This window comes from Pipistrellus kuhlii, unplaced genomic scaffold (genome assembly GCF_014108245.1).
Source record: "Pipistrellus kuhlii isolate mPipKuh1 unplaced genomic scaffold, mPipKuh1.p scaffold_m20_p_9, whole genome shotgun sequence".
NCBI lineage: Eukaryota > Metazoa > Chordata > Mammalia > Chiroptera > Vespertilionidae > Pipistrellus > Pipistrellus kuhlii.
The window spans coordinates 35,981,079-36,000,170 of record NW_023425595.1 but is presented as its reverse complement, the minus strand read 5'-3'; the positions used below and the strand labels follow the sequence as shown (position 1 = coordinate 36,000,170).

The 19,092-nt window shown below is 39.2% G+C and overlaps 1 protein-coding gene across 1 annotated transcript in view; it reads left to right on the top strand.

Moving 5' to 3' along the window:
- Positions 1 to 19,092, top strand: part of GDPD4 (glycerophosphodiester phosphodiesterase domain containing 4) — a 73,024-nt gene that overhangs the window by 5,576 nt on the left and 48,356 nt on the right. The window contains exons 2-6 of the mRNA XM_045578147.1: positions 2,690 to 2,783; positions 6,545 to 6,604; positions 16,497 to 16,595; positions 16,666 to 16,759; positions 18,697 to 18,842. Of these exons, the coding sequence (XP_045434103.1) occupies positions 2,690 to 2,783; positions 6,545 to 6,604; positions 16,497 to 16,595; positions 16,666 to 16,759; positions 18,697 to 18,842 (493 nt within the window). The remainder of the gene's footprint in view (positions 1 to 2,689; positions 2,784 to 6,544; positions 6,605 to 16,496; positions 16,596 to 16,665; positions 16,760 to 18,696; positions 18,843 to 19,092) is intronic.

The following is a 19,092-nucleotide window of genomic DNA, read 5'->3' as shown; positions in this document are numbered from 1 at the left end:
TCAGATTCTTCTTCTCTTTTCCCCTCTTACTGATGCAAGATGCAAGAAGCCCTCCTCCCTGTATCTTGGCCACTTCTAGAGAAAATCACTCCAAATGTCACATTATAGTTTTGGATTTCCTCTGATTTGGATCTTGGTTCCATATTTGGATCCTGGCTCTCTGATACCTTCATTTAGATTTAGAAAAACATATTGTTCAGTTTTTGTAGTTGTTTTCCTTACTTAGAGAAATGTAGAGCAGATTTTTGATGTATTAATTGTTCTCTTTATTCCCAAGTTTGTGTGGAGTAAACTTGTCTCCCCATTCCTTGCTATGTGAAGGTTCCCAATGCCTCACAACAAATCTTTTTTTTTCTTTCTTTCTCGGAGTTACTGTCAGCTGACAATAACTGGTGCTGATTATAAAACATTGTGGTATGTAGGGTATGAGTTGGGAGAAGATGCTGGGCAGCTGCATCTTTTAGCTGTGGGAAGGAGGAAGAAAGTCCTTATACAATTTCTTTAAACATAAGTGCAGGGAGTGTAGATTTATAGATGAGGTGATTGCCCGAAGAAGGCAGTCTCAGTTGAATGAGAAGGCCTTCATCTCAACAGGGATTGTGATCATGCTGCAAGAGGGAGGTAAAGTAGAGGCCCAGAGCAGGGAGAAAACTGCTTGAACATATGTAGAGTGAGCCTATTGTACGGTCATCAGCAGCTGTGTGTTCACAGTTTAAAGAAAGGATAGCTAAGAAAGACCCTTTTTCAATCCTACTGATGTATATGCTTTCACTTAAACTCCTTTTCATTATTCTCCCTTTTGTTACCCCACCACTGCTACCAAGAATGAGTACAGATGAAATACCGTATTTTCCAGTGTATAAGACAACCCCCTAATTTTACAGTTAAAACATAGGTTTAGGTCTATATTCGCTATATAAGACTACCCCCCACTTCCGAGGCAACACCAGTTCTTTTTTTAATAGACCGCCTCTCTGACTTTGGCCAATCTGAGCAGGCTTTTTACTAGAACACAGTGTAGCTTCGGGTATAGAACATGTATAATTTGCATGCATAAAAAGCCTGCTTGGATTGGCTGAGTTAGAGAGGCGGTCTATTAAAAAAAGAACTGGTGTTGCCTCGGAAGTGGGGGGTAGTTTTATACAGCGAATATAGGCCTAAACCTATGTTTTAACAGTAAAATTAGGGGGTCGTCTTAGACGCTAGAAAATACGGTAGTTAAAGGGGAGATAAAAAGAGAGAAAGAACCAAAAACAGTTCTTCCTTTGCCTGTAGTTCATAGCAGGTGGGTGAGCACTTCACCTGAGTTTGGTGAGTGAGTGTTGAGCTGAACTAAATAATACTATTTCCGTGTCATTGAATACACAAAAGAAGATCTTTTAGATTAAAAAAAAGTTAGAAAAAATCTAATGTGGCCAGAGAAATGCTTAGAAAGGAAGAGGCACTATTAAATGACAGCCCTTATTTTCCTTATCACTTGGAAAACTACTTGCTTAAGCCGTTGGGTTTTTTTTGTTTGTTTGTTTTTTTGGCTATATATAGATTGCTATTAGTTCATCTTTCATTAGTTCAGTACTTTTTCAAGGTACCTGTTTTATGGTTTTAATCACAATGATTGTATTAAAACACCCTATTTCTGTTATGTGGATATGAGTCCTTTATTTCTTTGAATAGGATATTTTTATTCTGAGCTTTTTTTCTGATGATTCCATTAATAATATCAATTTGGGTGCAAGTTCTCAACTTTAATCAGTTCATTTGTTCACATTCCTTATACATCTTATTAGTCCTGGTTATAGTCTCATCTACAGACAACTCTCACCAGTGGGTCTTGATCTGGAATGGCTCTTGCTATTGATAGAATGGTTGCTCTTCTGTTTCTTTCTTCTTGGTATGTCTTATGCCCCTGACCAAAGAGAATTTCCTCCTTTGTTTTGGAGTGGTTGTATGTTCACTAGTTTATATGTCATATCGTTAAAATATACTTCTTCAAGTTATATGGAGAGGAAGTAAATTTCTGTTGCTTGAAATGAAGTCTCTAAATTTTTGACATTTGATATCTAGACCAAGTATAACACTATTTTTCTTAGCAAATCATTAGTTAGTTTTTCTCATAAACTACCTTTAGTATAACACATCAGGATTGTTATACTAAAGGTATACAAATCTCTTCCATAGAATAGATCAATTAATGTGGTGGCTATGATTGCAGTTAGGTAAAAATAAATAAATAAATAAACAAACAAATATAAATATATATATTATATATATATATGTATATATATGTATATATATGTATATATATATATAATATATATATATAATTGCATGGACAAGGAACCTGCCAAAGTGGAAAGTATTAAGGTGGTGGCTTATGGATGACTTTTTCTCTTTTGGCATTTCAGAATTTATGTATTATTTCTTGCTTTCTAAAGAGGACATAATTTTTGAGTATATATTCTAAATAACATTAAAAAATCATACCACTTATACAGACCCTCATTAAGTACCCAAAAGTACTATAGGACAAAGTTAAAACTTCTAACTAAATATCCCCAAAGCTCTTCACATATATGTTCCCAAAATGCTTCTCTTCTTATCTCACTCAGTTTTCTTATGCCTCATCTAATTTAGTCTTAGATGCTACTACTTTCTGCTGTATTTTAAGGATTGAAACACATTTTTGCAGGGTTATTTATCTACTTACAGGATACTGGTACTTCTGGGCCATTCTTTTGCTGAGTTTATTTGGAATCCTTGTTGCCTACACTTCATTGCTATTGGTGAGTAACCTTTCCCATTTCTCCCACTCCCTTTCTGAGTACCTGCATGAGGTGCTCCTATCTCTGGTATGGTGCACAGTAGTGCTGGGAGCCCTCAGAACCTAAGGTCACTCTTGTATAAGTACGTTGAGGTTTACATCAACTGCTTGAAATTTAGGAACAAAGGACTAATGTAGAAAAATGGACTTGTGCAATCAGAGAATTCATCTTATCAATTGACCTTTTGAAAGGGTGACAGAATATCCTTTTTCTATTCCCCTATTTCATAAGCCCATTTTATAGTTCAGTCAATATTGTTATTTTAGGCACCCATAGCTTCACATTAACCTTTACATATGGAACTAACTCATTTCATTTCCCATCTCCTGAGAATTAGTGTTTTGGGGCTTTACAAATTAGCTCGAATTTTAAACCTATTATTGTATAATGTGCAAATGCTAGTCTTCTAGTTCAGATGCAAATTACATGTTATCAAAAGTCTTTTGCCAATAGTGACCCTGCCTCTATTGTTACATAGTAGTGTCATGTAGGGAGAGAAATTCAGGCCAGGCAAGAGAAAGGTGTGGAAGTGGAAGCTTATGGAGGACAACTGTAAGTGGGTTTACTTCCCACCAGACAACTGTAAAACCCTACCAGAGACAATGGTCTTTTGCAGAGAGAGAGAGGATTTATTGTGAGGCAGATACACAAGGGAGATCGGAGGCAAGGCTCAAATCAATCTTCTGGAAAGGCCTGAGACAAGTTTTAATGGAAGAGGGAGAGAGTAGGTAATACATATTCATACATTTATACTCAGAAGGGTTTGATTGGATAATTTTGAGAGTTAGGCATAAAGGGTAAGGGATATGAAAGAGGCAAAGGAAAGCACAGAGAATTTCCAATGTGGCAGAGTTTGGTGGAAAAGGGTAAGTTTCAAGAATTCTCTGCACAAACTCTAGTTAGCTCAACTCGTCCCAGCCAGTGTCCACCAGTTTTTGCTGGTCTCGGCAGCAGAACTGGAAAAAACCTTCCAGTGTGTGTGTGTGTGTGTGTGTGTGTGTGTGTGTGTGTGTGTGTGTGTGTTTCTTTTTTCTTTCTTTCTTTGTAATATTTAAAAAATTTGGGTAGTGTCCAATTGATCAGTGTCTCTTTTCAGTCCAATCAAATTTGGTCTCTGTGTAAGACACAAAATACTTTGTTAGTGTCTGTATCAGTCATCCCTTTTCTTTAAATATCCTTCAATCTTGAGGGATGGAATGACACAGGTATAGTGCTGTCTATGTAAAAATAACTCAAAGATTACATTAATCACCAATCTGAATTAAGGGAACAGACCTAGTTTTAAGCTGATTAATATGACTGGTGTGTTGTTTCACACGTTTAAGAAATTGGAGTTTTTCAATGCCCATTTGTACTTAGAGCATCTACTTCTTTCTCTGATTTCATGATTTCTTGTCACTACTGATTTACTCTCTAATATAAAAGAACTAAACTCCCCAATAAAATGCCATTTGCATTTATGTTTTCTCTTAAGAAAATGTATTAATCATGATGTGAGTGATAAGTACTAAGTCTACAGAGATCAACAAAATGTAAGCATTTTCTGTTTTCATACAGAAAACTTCAAAGAGATAGGTATGAAATGTAAACTTACTATATATAGTCCCTTAATTCAATGAATTTGGAATTTAGTAGGGCATCTTAGTCATATAAAAAAGTAACTTAACAAAGGCAGAGCATTATAACTGTCATTAGAGATACCTAAATACAGTTCTGCATGGATTCTGAGAAGGAAGAGGTGACATCTGCCAAGAGGATTAAGTAAGGCTTCTTGGAAGAGTGGGCACTGGAGTGGGATCTTGAGGGATGCTGGATTTGGATGTGGGTATATGAGGATGGAGAAGAACATTCCAGGCTGAGGGAACATCATGACAAAGTTAGTAGCATAGAAAAATATGGGTTGTGACAACATAAGAGGGAAAGGTCAGTTCTGTTATAATGAAGGGCGTAATGAAGACTGATAGGGAACATGGCTAAAGACATAGGCTTGTGACAGCTTTTGGAAGACCTGAAAGGTAGTTCTAAGACATTTGGCACAAATCAGAATTATAAAATAATTCTAGAAGTTGTGGTGTAGAGGTTGACAATATGCAGTAGGACCAGTTAGACATTTTTTCTTTTTTGTTTTGTTAATCCTCACCTGAGAATATTTTTCCACTGATTTTTATAGTGAGTGGAAGGGAGGGAGAGAGGGGGAACAGATAGAGATAGAGAGATAGAGGTAAATATAGAGATAGATGGAGAGAGACAGAGGTGGCGGGGGGGGGACACACAGATTGGTTGCTTCCCACACATGCCCAAATGAGCTAGGGTTCGAGCCTACAACCCAGGTGTACGCTCTTGACCAGGAATTGCACCCATGGTTCTTTGGTGCACAGGGTCATGCTCTAGCCACTTTGCAAAACAAGTCATGGCTAGACTCTTTCTTTATAATGGGAAAATGCAGATGAATAATGTGGTCTGGGCCAGACTCTGGCCATTGAATTCTACTGCTTTCATACACAGTACGAAATACAATGTGAAATGCTGTAGTTAGCTTCTAAGGTGGGAATAAGTTCTATGGAATACTGAATATATTTTAACCAACCCTCCTCCACCCTAGCTTTTATGGATACATGCAATGCATACAACAGTGAACAAAGAGGGAGCCCTAGTTTCTATTTTCAGTTCTGTGTTTGGATTGCTTTGTAACTTTGGTCAAGTCATATAACTTCTCAGACTCAGTTTCTTCTGTTTGAAATGAGAATGATAATATTTAATATAATGGTATTTTATAGGGTTGGGTAAATAAGAAATGAAATCATATACATAAAATTATTTTGATAAGAAGGTAAGTGTCATATATATTCCAACTCTTGTAACATCCTAAGTATCTGAAGTCTTCAGTTTTCAGTTTCTATCCCTACACTGACTTGGTGACTGACTAGATTTACACTGAAATCTAAGCTTTATTGACTAAACTAGAGGCCTGATGCACAAAGATTTATGCAAGAATGGGCCTTCCTTCCCCTGGCTGCTGGCACCGCCTTCGCTCTGGCCGGAGCAGCCTTTCTGCCTTCCCATGCTGCCCAGAGGCCCAGAGTGGCTAGAGTGGTTCAGAACACCATGGCGACAACACAAGAGTGCCCATCCCTGGCCGCTTGGTGCCTGCATACGCAAATTGACCCACCATCTTGTTTTGTTAATTTGCATACACCTGATTGACTGGTGGGCATTTCAAATGTATGGTCAATTACCTACTTTTTTATTAGGTAGATGCCATTGTTACCAACAGTGGTTAAAAGTTGTTATAATGACACTGGTTGCTCAAGAAAGCTTTTCATTGATGCTGGGAAAAGCTGGCCTCTGACCTTTGTTCTCTCATAAGTAGGTCTGAGTAATACCAGGATTAAGGTCTATCCGAGGAGTAAGAAATTGGTGGGAACTCAGGAAGGATATTAGTGTGGTAGTTTATTATGAATTCCATAAAAAATAATTCTTCCTGGGGGTGCTGGTAAGAGTTATGAATAAGAGGTGGCATGTGAACTAGCTTGAGAGCTCAGTGAGCTAGGGAGGTAGAGCTTTTCAGACAAACGGCAACATGGCAAGCACCCAGGGTTTGAGCAATGCAGGTATAGCAAGAAGTGAATGTAGTGAAAAGGCATTTGAATACAGAACAATGCTGTGGGCCCCAACTTGGTGATTTCAAAATAACCTCCTTTTTTTGTACTCTTCTTTTTCAGATACTTGGAGTTTTGTTGATTTGGGAAGGTTATGAACCATACCTGTTCTTGTGTCATAAGGTAGGCCATCAGAATCTTCATAGAAACCTTAGACCAGACTGAATGTGCTTCTTGGCACTCAGTGTTAAGTACAGAGTTGTGCTTTCTTCATTATTCCCCTTAGGAAGAAGAGATTTACTTACTCTGTTTTAACTGAACTCATGAAATTCTAACAGATGTGACTGATTTTACTGAATGATCTGAATCCAAGCTTTATTTTTCTCACCACTCATTATTAAATTCACTCTGTGACTGTTCTCAGGCAAGCTCCGTTACTTTCCTAGTCCTACATAGTGACAAGAACATTCTCCTGCCAGTCATTAAAAATTCAGTTCATTGTAATGTCCCAGACTCCAACTTTATTTTATTTATTTATTTATTTATTTTAATATATTTTATTGATTTTGTACAGAGAGGAAGGGAGAGAGATGGAGAGTTAGAAACATCAATGAGAGAGAGTCATCGATCAGCTGCCTCTTTGCACACCCCCTACTGGGAATAAGCCCGCAACCAAGGCACATGCCCCTGACTGGAATCGAACCCAGGGCCCTTCAGTCCCCAAGCCGACACTCTATCCATTGAGCCAAACCGGTCCCGGCTCAGACTCCAACTTTATAAGACTTACCCTCTCCCCCGTGGTGGAAGCCTCCACTGGTGGAGAGAGCATGATGGTATTATTACCTCTCTTTCACCAAAGGAGGGTCAGGGGTACAGGAGACAGGATAAAGAACATGTTCTCACCAGGAAGGGCAAGAAGATCATCTGGGATTGATCCATCAGAACCAGATAAATGCACAGTTGTTGGCTCCTTACCCCATGGCCTTTTTCTATGTGTATTTTCAGAGGCCCTTCTGCTGAGAACCTTGACTAAAATTCTTTTGGTGGAGCCATTGCCTGTATTCTTATATCCCCTGAAATTTTTTCTGGTGAAGTCCCTTTATCTGGAGTTTTTTAAATGGCACCAATATGGCTTCTCTTAAAGCACATGTGTCAAACACAAGGCCCGCGGGCCAAATCCGTCCCGCCAGGCCTTGCAATGTGGCCCCCACCGCGCTGTAATCACTGCACTCCGCTGCATTTCCATCACAATGACAGTTTATGACTGTTCAGTAAACCATTCGGCCCGTGATTTAGGCTGGATTTTAGATTTTGTCCCCTTCTCTGATTGAGTTCGACACCCTTATCTTAAAGGATTCCTAGATAGGAGGCATCTTTGCTCCTTCCCACCCCCTTTTGTGATCATGTCATTTCCATCATAACCATTATTTTGTTCTGCCATGTGTTTGAGACACTCCAGCTATAGCCTTTGCTTTTTCTAAACTGTTTCAGGCATGGGTTCGATACATTTTCTGAAATCAGGAATATGTCAAAATCTCTGAGTTGTCTTCTTACATTGACTGTTGCTCTAATGCACATGTGTCAAACACAAGGCCCGCGGGCCAAATCCGTCCCGCCAGGCCTTGCAATGTGGCCCGCACTGCGCTGTCATCACTGCACTCCGCTGTGTTTCCATCACAATGACAGTTTATGACTGCTCAGTAAACCATTCGGCCCGCGATTTAGGCTGGATTTTAGATTTTGGCCCCTTCTCTGATTGAGTTCGACACCCCTACTCTAATGAGACATATTAACTGGAAATATAAATTTAAGAATGATTAGAATGGAGAATGACATCAGAGGAATGGTGACATGAGAGATTCCCTTAGTGTCTCCCCTAGAAGTTACAACAGTCTGTATAGCTGTATCTCAACAAAGCATTCCCTGCTTAATGCACAAATACATCTGAGAGAGTCATGTATTAAAACATGTAAGGTGGGCAAATAACAACTGATGAAATAGAAGCAATACCCCCCGCCCCCTTCCGACACACACACACAAACACACACAAAAACTCCCAGCAAACAAAAGCCCTGATCCAAGTGGCTTCACAGGGGAGTTTTACCAAACATTCAAAGAAGAACTAATACCTATACTTCTCAAACTATTTCACAAAATCCAAGAGGAAGAATACTTCCAAGCTCTTTTTATAAGGCAACATAAAATGATAAATAAAGCAGATAAAGACACTACAAAAAAAATAATTATAGGATAATATCCCTGGTGAACATAGATACTAAAATCCTCAACAAAATATTAGCAAATCTGACCCAGCAATATATTAAAAAGATCATACACCACAAACAATTGGGATTTATTCCAGGGATGCAAGTCTGGTACGATATTCGCAAGTCAATAAACATAATACATCACATTAACAAATTGAAAGACAAAAATCACATAATCACATCAAATAGATGCAGAAAATCATTTCACAAAATCCAACACGCATTTTTAAAAAATAGATTTTTATTGATTTTAGAGAGGAAGGGAGGTAGAGAGATATAGAAACATCAATGATGAGAGAAAAATCATTGATCGGTTGCCTCAGGCACATTCCATACTGGGGATCAAGCCTAATACCTGGGCATGTGCCCTTGACTGGAATCAAACCTGAGACACTTCAGTCCAAAGGCTGTTACTCTATCCATTGAGCCAAACCTGCTGGGCCAACACCCATTTTTGATAAAAAAAAAACTCTCAGCAAAGTGGGAATTAGAGGTATCATATCTCAACATCATTAAGGCCATATATGACAAACCTACAGCCAACATCATACTCAGTGGGCAAAAACTAAAACCTTTTCCCCTAAGAACAAGAAACAGACAGGTATGTCCACTTTCACCACTCTTATTCAGCATAGTACTGGAAGTCCTAGCCACAGCGCGATAAGACATACAGAAGAACTAAAAGGCATTCAGATTGGAAAGGAGGAAATAAAAGTGTCATTATTTGCAGATGACATGATATTGTACATAGAAAAACTTAAAGACTCCATTAGGAAACTACTGGATTTAATAAATGAATTTGCTAGTGTAGCAGGATACAAAATTAACACCCATAAATCTATGGCATTTTTATACACCAATAATGAATTCTCAGAAAGAGAAACTAAACAGGTAATCCTATTTACCATTACAACAAAAAAATTAAGATACTTATGAATAAACTTAACCATGGTCATAGTTGCCCATTCCACAATGGAGAAGAAATTATTATATAGGTCGTGTTTGTTCATTCACTGGGGCTGTATTTTCAGACATATGCTGAAGGAATATCTTCAGTGATACAGCTCCTAGGGCAATGGAAACTAAAGAGAAAATAAACAAGTGGGACTACATCAAAATACAAATCTTCTGCACAGAAAAAGAAAGCATCAACAAGACAAGAAAGTCCACTACCTGGGAGAGAATATTTGCCAATGTTATCTCTGATAAGGGTTTAATCTCCACAATTTATAGGGGACTCATACAACTTAACAAAAGGAAGACAAGCAATCCAATTAAAAAAAATAGGCAATGGGCTGAAACCGGTTTGGCTCAGTGGTAGAGCGTCAGTCTGTGGACTGAAAGGTCCTGGGTTCGATTCTGGTCAGGGGCATGTACGTTGGTTGCAGGCACATCCCCGGTAGGGGGTGTGCAAGAGGCAGCTGGTCGATGTTTCTCATCGATGTTTCTAGCTCTCTCTCTTTCTCCCTTCCTCTCTGTAAAAGATCAATAAAATATATTTTTTTAAAAATAGGCAATGGATCTAAAAAGATACTTTTCAAAAGAGGACATACAAAGGACAAGAGACATATGAAAACATGCTCAAAGTTACGAATCATCCGAGAGATGCAAATCAAAATGACAATGACAATACCATCTCACACCTGTCAAAAATGGCTATCATTAACAAATGACAAGTGCTATGGAGGATGCAGAGAAAAAGTAACCCTCATGCACTGCTGGTGGGAATGCAGAATGATGCAGCCACTGTGGAGAACAGCACACAGTTTCCTCAAAAAAAAAAAAAAAAAACCCACTAAAAATAGAACTCCCATTTGACCCAGTGATCCCACTTCTAGGAATATATCCCAAGAAATCAGAAAGACCAACCATAAAGAATATATGCACACCTATGTTCATAGCAGCACAATTCACCATAGCTAATGTTTGGAAACAGCGTAAGTGCCCATCAGCAGATGAGTGGATTAAAAAAATGGTGATACGTATACACAATGGGATACTATGCTGCAGTAAAAAGGAAGGAATCCTTACCATTTGCAACAGCAGGGATAGAACTGGGAAATATTATGCTAAGTGAAATAAATCAGTCAGAGAAAGAGAAATATCACATGATCTCACTCATTTATGGAATATAATTAACAACATAAACTGGTGAATAAAAACAGATCCAGAGACAGAGAAGTATCATACCATCAAATTTCAGAGGGAAGGTAGGGGCAGTTTGAGATAAAGGGGAGAGATCAACCAAAGGACTTGTATGCATGCATATAAGCCTAATCAATGGACACAGACAACAGGAGGGTGATGGCATGAGTGGGGTGGTGGGAAGCAATGGGGAGATAAGGACACATATGTAATACCTTAATAAGGAAGATTAAAAAAATACAGAAAACTTTTCTCAATAAATGTTTGGATACTGCCTTTTTTATACTAACACCAGCTTCATTAAGCATAGGCTACTGTTGAGCCAAGGTTTCAAATATAGAACCAATTGAGATGCATAATACCTGGATTCTGATAAATGAATTCAGAAGCTCTAGTAGGTGTACTCATTCAATACATTTTCACACCAGCAAAGGACTAGACTTATCAGACATGGGAGGAGAGGCTGCTTCTGTTGGCAAGGGAAATTTTGTTGGAGTTGAAGTATTAGTTTTAGTGTACTCAGAATAAATCTGGAAGGACATGGTTAGCATCAGGCCTCTAACACATTCCCCTTTTACCTCATACCCAAAGAAGAATGATTGACCTAAATCCAAACTCCTTGTAAACATGCTAATAACCCAACCTTCCGGGAAACATTTATAAAGATGTTTATTAGCCAAATATAATAAGAATCATTATCTATGAAGATATCTAGCAGGATATAACCTGGTATATCTGGATTCCATATTGTAAAGAAACCTGGAATTTCTAGATTTGTAGGGTTTTGAGACATGGCTAGCTGGAGTTGTATAAGATACTAGATGCCCCTTGCAGGAAGATACCTGCAATAGGGCTTCCTGCTGTGGTTGCTGCCCTGCCTGCTTTTCTCCCTTCTTCCCCAGCCCACCTACTTCCCTCCTTTCTCTGCCACTCTGCTTGCTCGCTTCTCCACAGCTTCACTCCCTTCTGCAGTTTGGCTTCTTTCTACACCGTTTTCAGTCTTCACTCTGGCCGGGATATGCAGATTAACTGCCATTTTGGTTGGGTTAATTTGCATACTCACCCTGATTTGATGGTGGGCGGGGCTTGTGGGCAAAGCAAAGGTGTGGTCAATTTGTTTTATTTTTTATTTTTAAAAAGTAAATCTTTATTCTTCAGATTATTACAATTGTTTTTCCTTACCACCCCTCATAGCTCCCCTCCACCTGGTCCCCACTCCACCCTCTGCCCTTACCTTCCCCCCCACCCCCATCCTCATCCAAAGGTATATGATTTTTGTCAGTTCCTTCCTGTACCCCCCACACAGACACTCTTTTCCCCCTGAGAATTATCAATCCCCTCCCATTCTGTACCCCTGATTCTATTATATTCACCAGTTTATTCTGTTTCTCAGATTTTTAATTCACTTGACTTTTAGATTCACTTGTTGATAGATATGTATTTGTTGTTCATAATTTTTATCTTTACTTTTTTCTTCTTTTTCCTCTTTTTAAAGAACACCTTTTATCATTTCATTTAATACTGGTTTGGTGCTGACCTACTCCTTTAGTTTTTTCTGATCTATGAAGCTTTTTATCTGCCCTTCAATTCTGAATAACTTTGCTGGGTAGAGTAATCTTGGTTGTAGGTTCTTGCTATTCATCGCTTTGAATATTTCTTGCCACTCCCATCTGGCTTTCATAGTTTCTGTTGAGAAATCAGCTGACAGTTGTATGGGTCCTCCCTTGTAGGTAACTTAACTGTTTTTTCTTGCTGCTTGTAAGATTCTCTCTTTGTCTTTTGCTCTTAGCATTTTAATTATGATGTGTCTTGGTGTGGTCCTCTTTGGATTCCTTTTGTTTGGGGTTCTGTGTGCTTCCTGGACTTGTAAGTCTATTTCTTTCCCCATGTGGGGGAAGTTTTCTGTAATTATTTCTTCAAATAGGTTTTCAGTGTCTTGCTCTCTCTCTTCTTCTAGCACTCCCATAATTCTGATGTTGGTACACTTGAAGTTGTCCCAGAGGCTTCTTACACTGTCTTCAACTTTCTGGATTCTCTTCTCTTCTTGCTTCTCCGAAAGAGTGTTCTTTGCCTCTTTGTATTCCAAATCTTTGACTTGACTCTTGTGTTCTTCTAGTCTGCTGTTGGGAATCTGTACAATATTTTTTATTTCAGTAAGTGTATGTTTAATTTCTAGTTGGTTTAATTTCTTTTTCATATCCTCCAGGGTCTCGTTAAATTTATCGCCTTTTCTAGGAAATTCTTGAAAAACCTTATAACTGTGGTTTTGAACTCTAAATCCAGTCTTTTGTTCTCGTCCATTTCTTTTGTTTGAGATCTCCTTCCTTTTCTCAGCATTTTTGCTGCTTATGCAAAAGCAACTGTGGGGAGCCTTGGCGGTTTTGTAGAATGTGTGGGGCAGGGCGCTGCTGTCAGCTGCTCTGCCTTTCAGCGTTTCCAAGTCCCGGTGCTCCAATGCAGTAAATAATGATTGCTGCGTGCACCTCTGCAAAAAAGTCACCCTCACTTTCAGACCTGATGGCAGACCAGCTTCTCCCCTTAGGCGTCTGGGTCCCCCGAATGACCCCAGAAACTGGATTTTAAAGTGATCGGGAGCTTGTTTCCCTTTGGGTTGAAAAAAAGCTGTGCCCAGTCGCCTGCCACCAGCCCAATTCACGTGCCTCCGTACCTAGACTTTTCAGCTTTTCAGTGCTTGTGCTCCTTTCTCTTTCAGCTAGCTTTCCCGTGGTTCTGGATGATAGACGTTTTGTCTTTTAGTTGTAGTTTTGAAATTGTTGTGTGAGGCGGCAGATTAGTTGCTTACCTATGCCGCCATCTTGGTTTTTCAGTGCGGTCAATTTGCATGTTTCTCTTTTATTAGGTAGGATGGATGCTCCATAACCATAAAGGCTCCTTCTGTGAGCAGTGTTTCCATATACTTTGCCCAAAACACACGGCACATTTTAAAACCAGCATGTATTCTCGTATAGGAGAGAAAAGAACTTTTTATGAATATCTGCATTTGGCTGGATCAGGTTTCTCGAAGGGAAACTGTTTTATCTGTATCTTATAATTGCCTGTATTTAAATCACTAGTTAAGGCTGATGTTGAGTAAGGTCACAGAATCCCGTGAGACTCATATATGTCTGTTTGACAGTTATATATTTGTGTTTTGATGCATATTTAGTTTGCTAATAAGTTAAGATTTTTTTCATCTATGTACACAGGAGAGAGAGGCCTATATATTCATATGTCACTTAATAACAGGAATTCTGAGAAATTCATTCTTTGGCGATTTTGTGATTGTTGCAACATCAAAGAGTGTACCTAGTCAATCCTAAATATTATAGCCTATCGCTCCTAGGCTACAAACCTGTGCAGCATGTTACTATACTGAATACTGTAGGCAATATTAGTGTATTTACACACAACTAAACATAGAAAAGATACTGTGCTTTTCTACATTGGAGTGCAGTAGGTTTGTTTACACTGACATCAACACAAATACTAATGCATAGCACCATGACATTACATTGGCTACGATGTAACTAGGCAGTAGAAAACTTTCAGCTCCATTATAATCATACTATAGGTCTGATGCACAAAATTCATGCAAGAGTAGGCCTCCTAGCCCTAACCGGTTTGGTTCAGTGGATAGAGCGTCAGCCTGCGGACTGAAGGGTCGATTCTGTTTAAGGGCATGTGCCTTGGTTGCAGGCATATACTCAGTAGGGGGTGTGCAGGAGACAGCTGATTCATGTTTCTCTCTCTGATATTTCTAGCTCTCTATCCTTCTCCCTTCCTCTATAAAAAATCAAATATATATATATATATATATATATATATATATATATACACACATATATATGTATATATAAATGTTTGCATGTGTGTGTATATATACACACATATACACACATATATACATATACATATACATATATATACACACACACACACACACACACATATACATACACATAAATACATATATACATATGAAGAGTAAGGCCTTCCTTTCCCTAGCAGGCACCCAGGACCTGGGCTTCCCTCATAGCCCTGGCTTCATCTGGAAGGATGTTCGGTCTAATTAGCATATTATGCTTTTATTATTATAGATTATTATAGATGGGACCACCATTGTGTATGAGGTTTATTATTTTTTTAAAAATATATATATTTTATTGATTTTTTTTACAGAGAGGAAAGGAGAAGGATAGAGAGCTAGAAACATTGATGAGAGAGAAACATTGACCAGCTGCTTCCTGCACACCCCCTATTGGGGATGTGCCTGCAACCAATGTACATGCCCTTGATTGGAATCGAACCTGGGACCCTTCAGTCCACAGGCCGACGCTCTATCCACTGAGCCAAACCGGTTTTGGCATGAGGTTTATTATTGACCAAAATGTTATTATGGCACATGACTACTTTTTATTTTCTTGCAATGTCCCTGTTGAGTTTAGGTATTAATGTTCTTTGGGCTTCAAAGACAAGTTAGAAAGTGTTGCCTCTCTATTCTCTGGAAGAGTTTGTTAAAGATTGGAAATGTTTCTTCCTTAAGTACAGAGGTGGGCAAAAGTGAGTTTACATTTGTCTGAGGGAAAAAGATATGCAGGTTATGATTATTACAGTAGTTTTATTACCTCTGTGTTTCCCATACCACAACTGTTAACCTACTTTTTGCTCAAGTCTATATTTGGTAAAATTGAACATTTATGCTGGCAAGGCTTGAAGTTATTTTGTGAGAGGTTTAATTATAGTCTCAATTACTTTAATAGAAATGCAGATGGAACTAAGCACTCTCTAGAAAGTAGGACAAATGTAGAAAGAATACATTTCGAGGGAAAGAAGTTAAAGTTATATCAGCTTGGTCTTAACATTTTCTATGAGATACATGGTGTCCTTGCAGGCAGATTTTTTCATTTGCTTAAGAAGTTTTTTTTTAAATTATTATTATTTTAAATATATATTTTATTGATTTTCTACAGAGAGGAAGGGAGAGAGATAGAGAGCTAGAAACGTCGATGAGAGAGAAACATCAACCAGCCGCCTCCTGCACACCCCCTACCGGGGATGTGCCTGCAACCAACGCACATGCCCCCGACTGGAATCGAACCTGGGACCTTGCAGTCCGCAGATCGACACTCTACCACTGAGCCAAACCGGCCTTGGCTCAAGAAGTATTTATTGAAAGCTTACTATGTGTTAGACATTCTGCAAGGCAGGGAAGATATAATCATAAATATTTTACTTGATTTCATGAAGCTTACAGACTGTTGGGGGAAAGGTACAAAGAAAAGCTAATCACAAAATATTATTTACTTGTGACTATATTGAGTTGAATAAAAAAATTAGTGAATATCTGTAATGGCCATGGTTGAGACTGAGTGAAAGATGCCAAGCATTGCTGTGTGCCCAGCTGAGTTGGAGGTGATAATTATATAGTAAAGGCATCAGACCAAGTAACTGTGTGATTTTTTTCCAGCAGTGCTACAAAACAAAGACTTGTGAGCTAAGAAGGTAAATGATTGGTTCCATACTAGGGAGTTACAGGGTGGTCAGGTTAAAATAATAAGGAAAGAACGCCCCTGCCATTGTGGGGACACACATACAATTCCCAAGGACAGTTCTGACCCAAGCCTAGTGCCTGAAAGTGAGGAGATTTTGTTTTGTTTCTGCAGATCCTGGTCATACTAGCGGTTTTGGTATGCACATTTTTTCTGACGATTTTATGCGTTTTCTGGAATGACAGGTGGCTGACATTGGGGCTCTCACTGAAGGTAAGTATCATCCTGTCGGTTGAGCACTATTTGTCCAATGTGGTCAACCTGACGTTTGGCTTTCTCCCAGGTCTTTGCTCCCCATATGCATCTGACGATGATAACTCTGATGGTTTTCCTTTCCTGGCCTGTGGCCTACTACTTGATCCATTTGGAACAAGAAGGTATGTCCTGGCTTTAGCTTACATACTCTACTTAGCCAAACACAGCATGGTAGATAGCCACCACTAAGAAGCTTTGAAATTCATTTAGCTTATTACTCAGGCATGCTCCTTGTCAAACTCATAACCCCATGTGGCCTGTCAGAACATTTTCCTGGTCAAACAGGCCTTCTTCTAAAGAGGGATTCTCCTGGGAAAGTAAGAATGATCGCCTTGATGTTACACAGTGACTGTCTGGCAATGGAAAGAGGTTGGGGGCAGGGTAGAGGCCATTTTAATTTTATTTGCCAGAGTGATAGTACTAGTCACAGTTTCTTTATATTGTATTCAAATGTTACTAGTTTCAACTAATGAACTTATATGAGGTCCAGATATGCCTAGTTATGCTCTAGTAATGCAAAGCAGCTTCCGTGAGTCCCTGTCATACCTGGGAGCTTGGAGCAAAAGCAGAAACATCTCCCTCTGCCTCTGGTTTGTTCCCCATCCTTTGCCCTAATGCCATAGAAACAAAAAAGAGTCAGAGATATACATTAAATTGTTTTGAGAATGGAGTTCTCTCTCAGCACCCTTCCTGAGGAACCAGTAGCATCTTCTTTTTATGTATCTGTTTACTATTGGTTACATAGGGCGTGTTCGCTCCCTGATTGTACAAAGATAGAGACAAGAGAATGACTGTATTTCTAATGTTGGCATTGTGAGTGCTTGTACCTGTTTGTATTTGTACATGGAAGGTGAATTGTAGGAAATGTTTTGGGGCAAAAGTTTAAAGGTAACAATAATGAACTTTTTTCTTTTTCATTTTTGAAATTTTAGCTAGATTCAGAAGAAACCTGAGTAAACGTCATAAGATAAAAAGAATCCAGATATGTCCTAGACTCACAAAGCTGAGAGGTTAGAGCTGGAGATACAGATTTGAAAGTGACTGAAGTATGCGTAGTAACTTAAAAATGTACAAATAGGTAAAATCCTCAGAGGTTTACAATTATAAGTGATGGGGAGTGGCTAGTAATGACAAGTATTGTGGATGAGCTGTGTGTGTGTGTGTGTGTGTATGAGAGAGAGAGAGAGAGAGAGAGAGAGAGAGAAAGAGAGGAAGAGAGAGAGAGAGAGAGAGAGAGAAAGAAAGAGGAAGAGGGAGAGGGAGAGGGATGGGTAAATGCATAGTATTTATTGAGTACCTATTGTTGGTAAATCAACTCTATGAGGGAGTGGTTAGCAGCAAAATAGCCCCATTTTTCAGAATGAAGAAAATGGAGATGCAGAGAGATTAAGCAGTGGTCCTTAATCACACATTAGACCAAGGTTGGGAACCTTTTATCTGCCAAAGGCCTTTTGGATATTTATATCATAATTCGCCGGCCATACAAAATTATCAGCTTAAATATCAGCCTGCTAAATTTGGTCAAACTTTTAACCTTGGCACGTCCAGACCAAATGATTTCACTGGTCTTTTATGGCCCTTGGGCCAGATGTTCTCTACCCCTGCGATGTCTGGCTTTGAACTCAGACTTCTGTTAGCCAGGGCCCCTTTCACTATCCTGCACTGCCTTTTATATAGGGCCATTTTGGGCTGATCTTTATAGGCTTCAGGGCTTTCTCAGCACCAGCCATTCTACTACTCCTGAGAAGGTCTTCCTTAACAAGCCCTCTCCTTCACGTCCTTCCACCTCCTGCACAATTTATTTCCTGGATATTTTCAGTAAAATACTATTGCCTTAATAATAATGCTTACATTTGGATAGTGCTGTACTTTCTAATCACTGAAAATAGATGGGGATGTGATGTAAATAGCGAGTGAACCAGGGAGTCCACAAGGCACTGAACCCGTGCACTGGGTGTTTACTGGCGGCTGCTTTGGGATAGTTAGTTACTTGGGTTGGGTCTCCATTCCTCTTTATCTATAATTTTTTCTCACTTCCCCCTCCTTCCAACTTTTTCAGTTGCACAAGTGGTTATTGGACTGCCTTTTTTTATTATCCTTTTATTTCTGTTTGTGGTGCCATGGGGATTTTATTCTCCCTGCGTTGAGAATGAGAATAAATTGGGACCCAAGCCGAGCCTCTTTGGACATAGAGGTGCACCCATGGTAGGTCTGAGCATGATGAACTTGGGTGAGTACTAGTGTGCATGAGCTTATGGGTGAGAGATAAGGACCTCAGAACTGTAGGAATCTCTGTAAAGGAAAATGGATGGGCTTTTGATGAAAAGGATAAAGATAATCGTAGAAGTTAGACTTGAACCCAGCAGGTCACCTAACTCTCAGTCCATTCCTCTTTACTGTGCCCAGGGACATTGCCTCACTGAGCACAGTCCCAGATCTATTGAGTAGGAGGGAG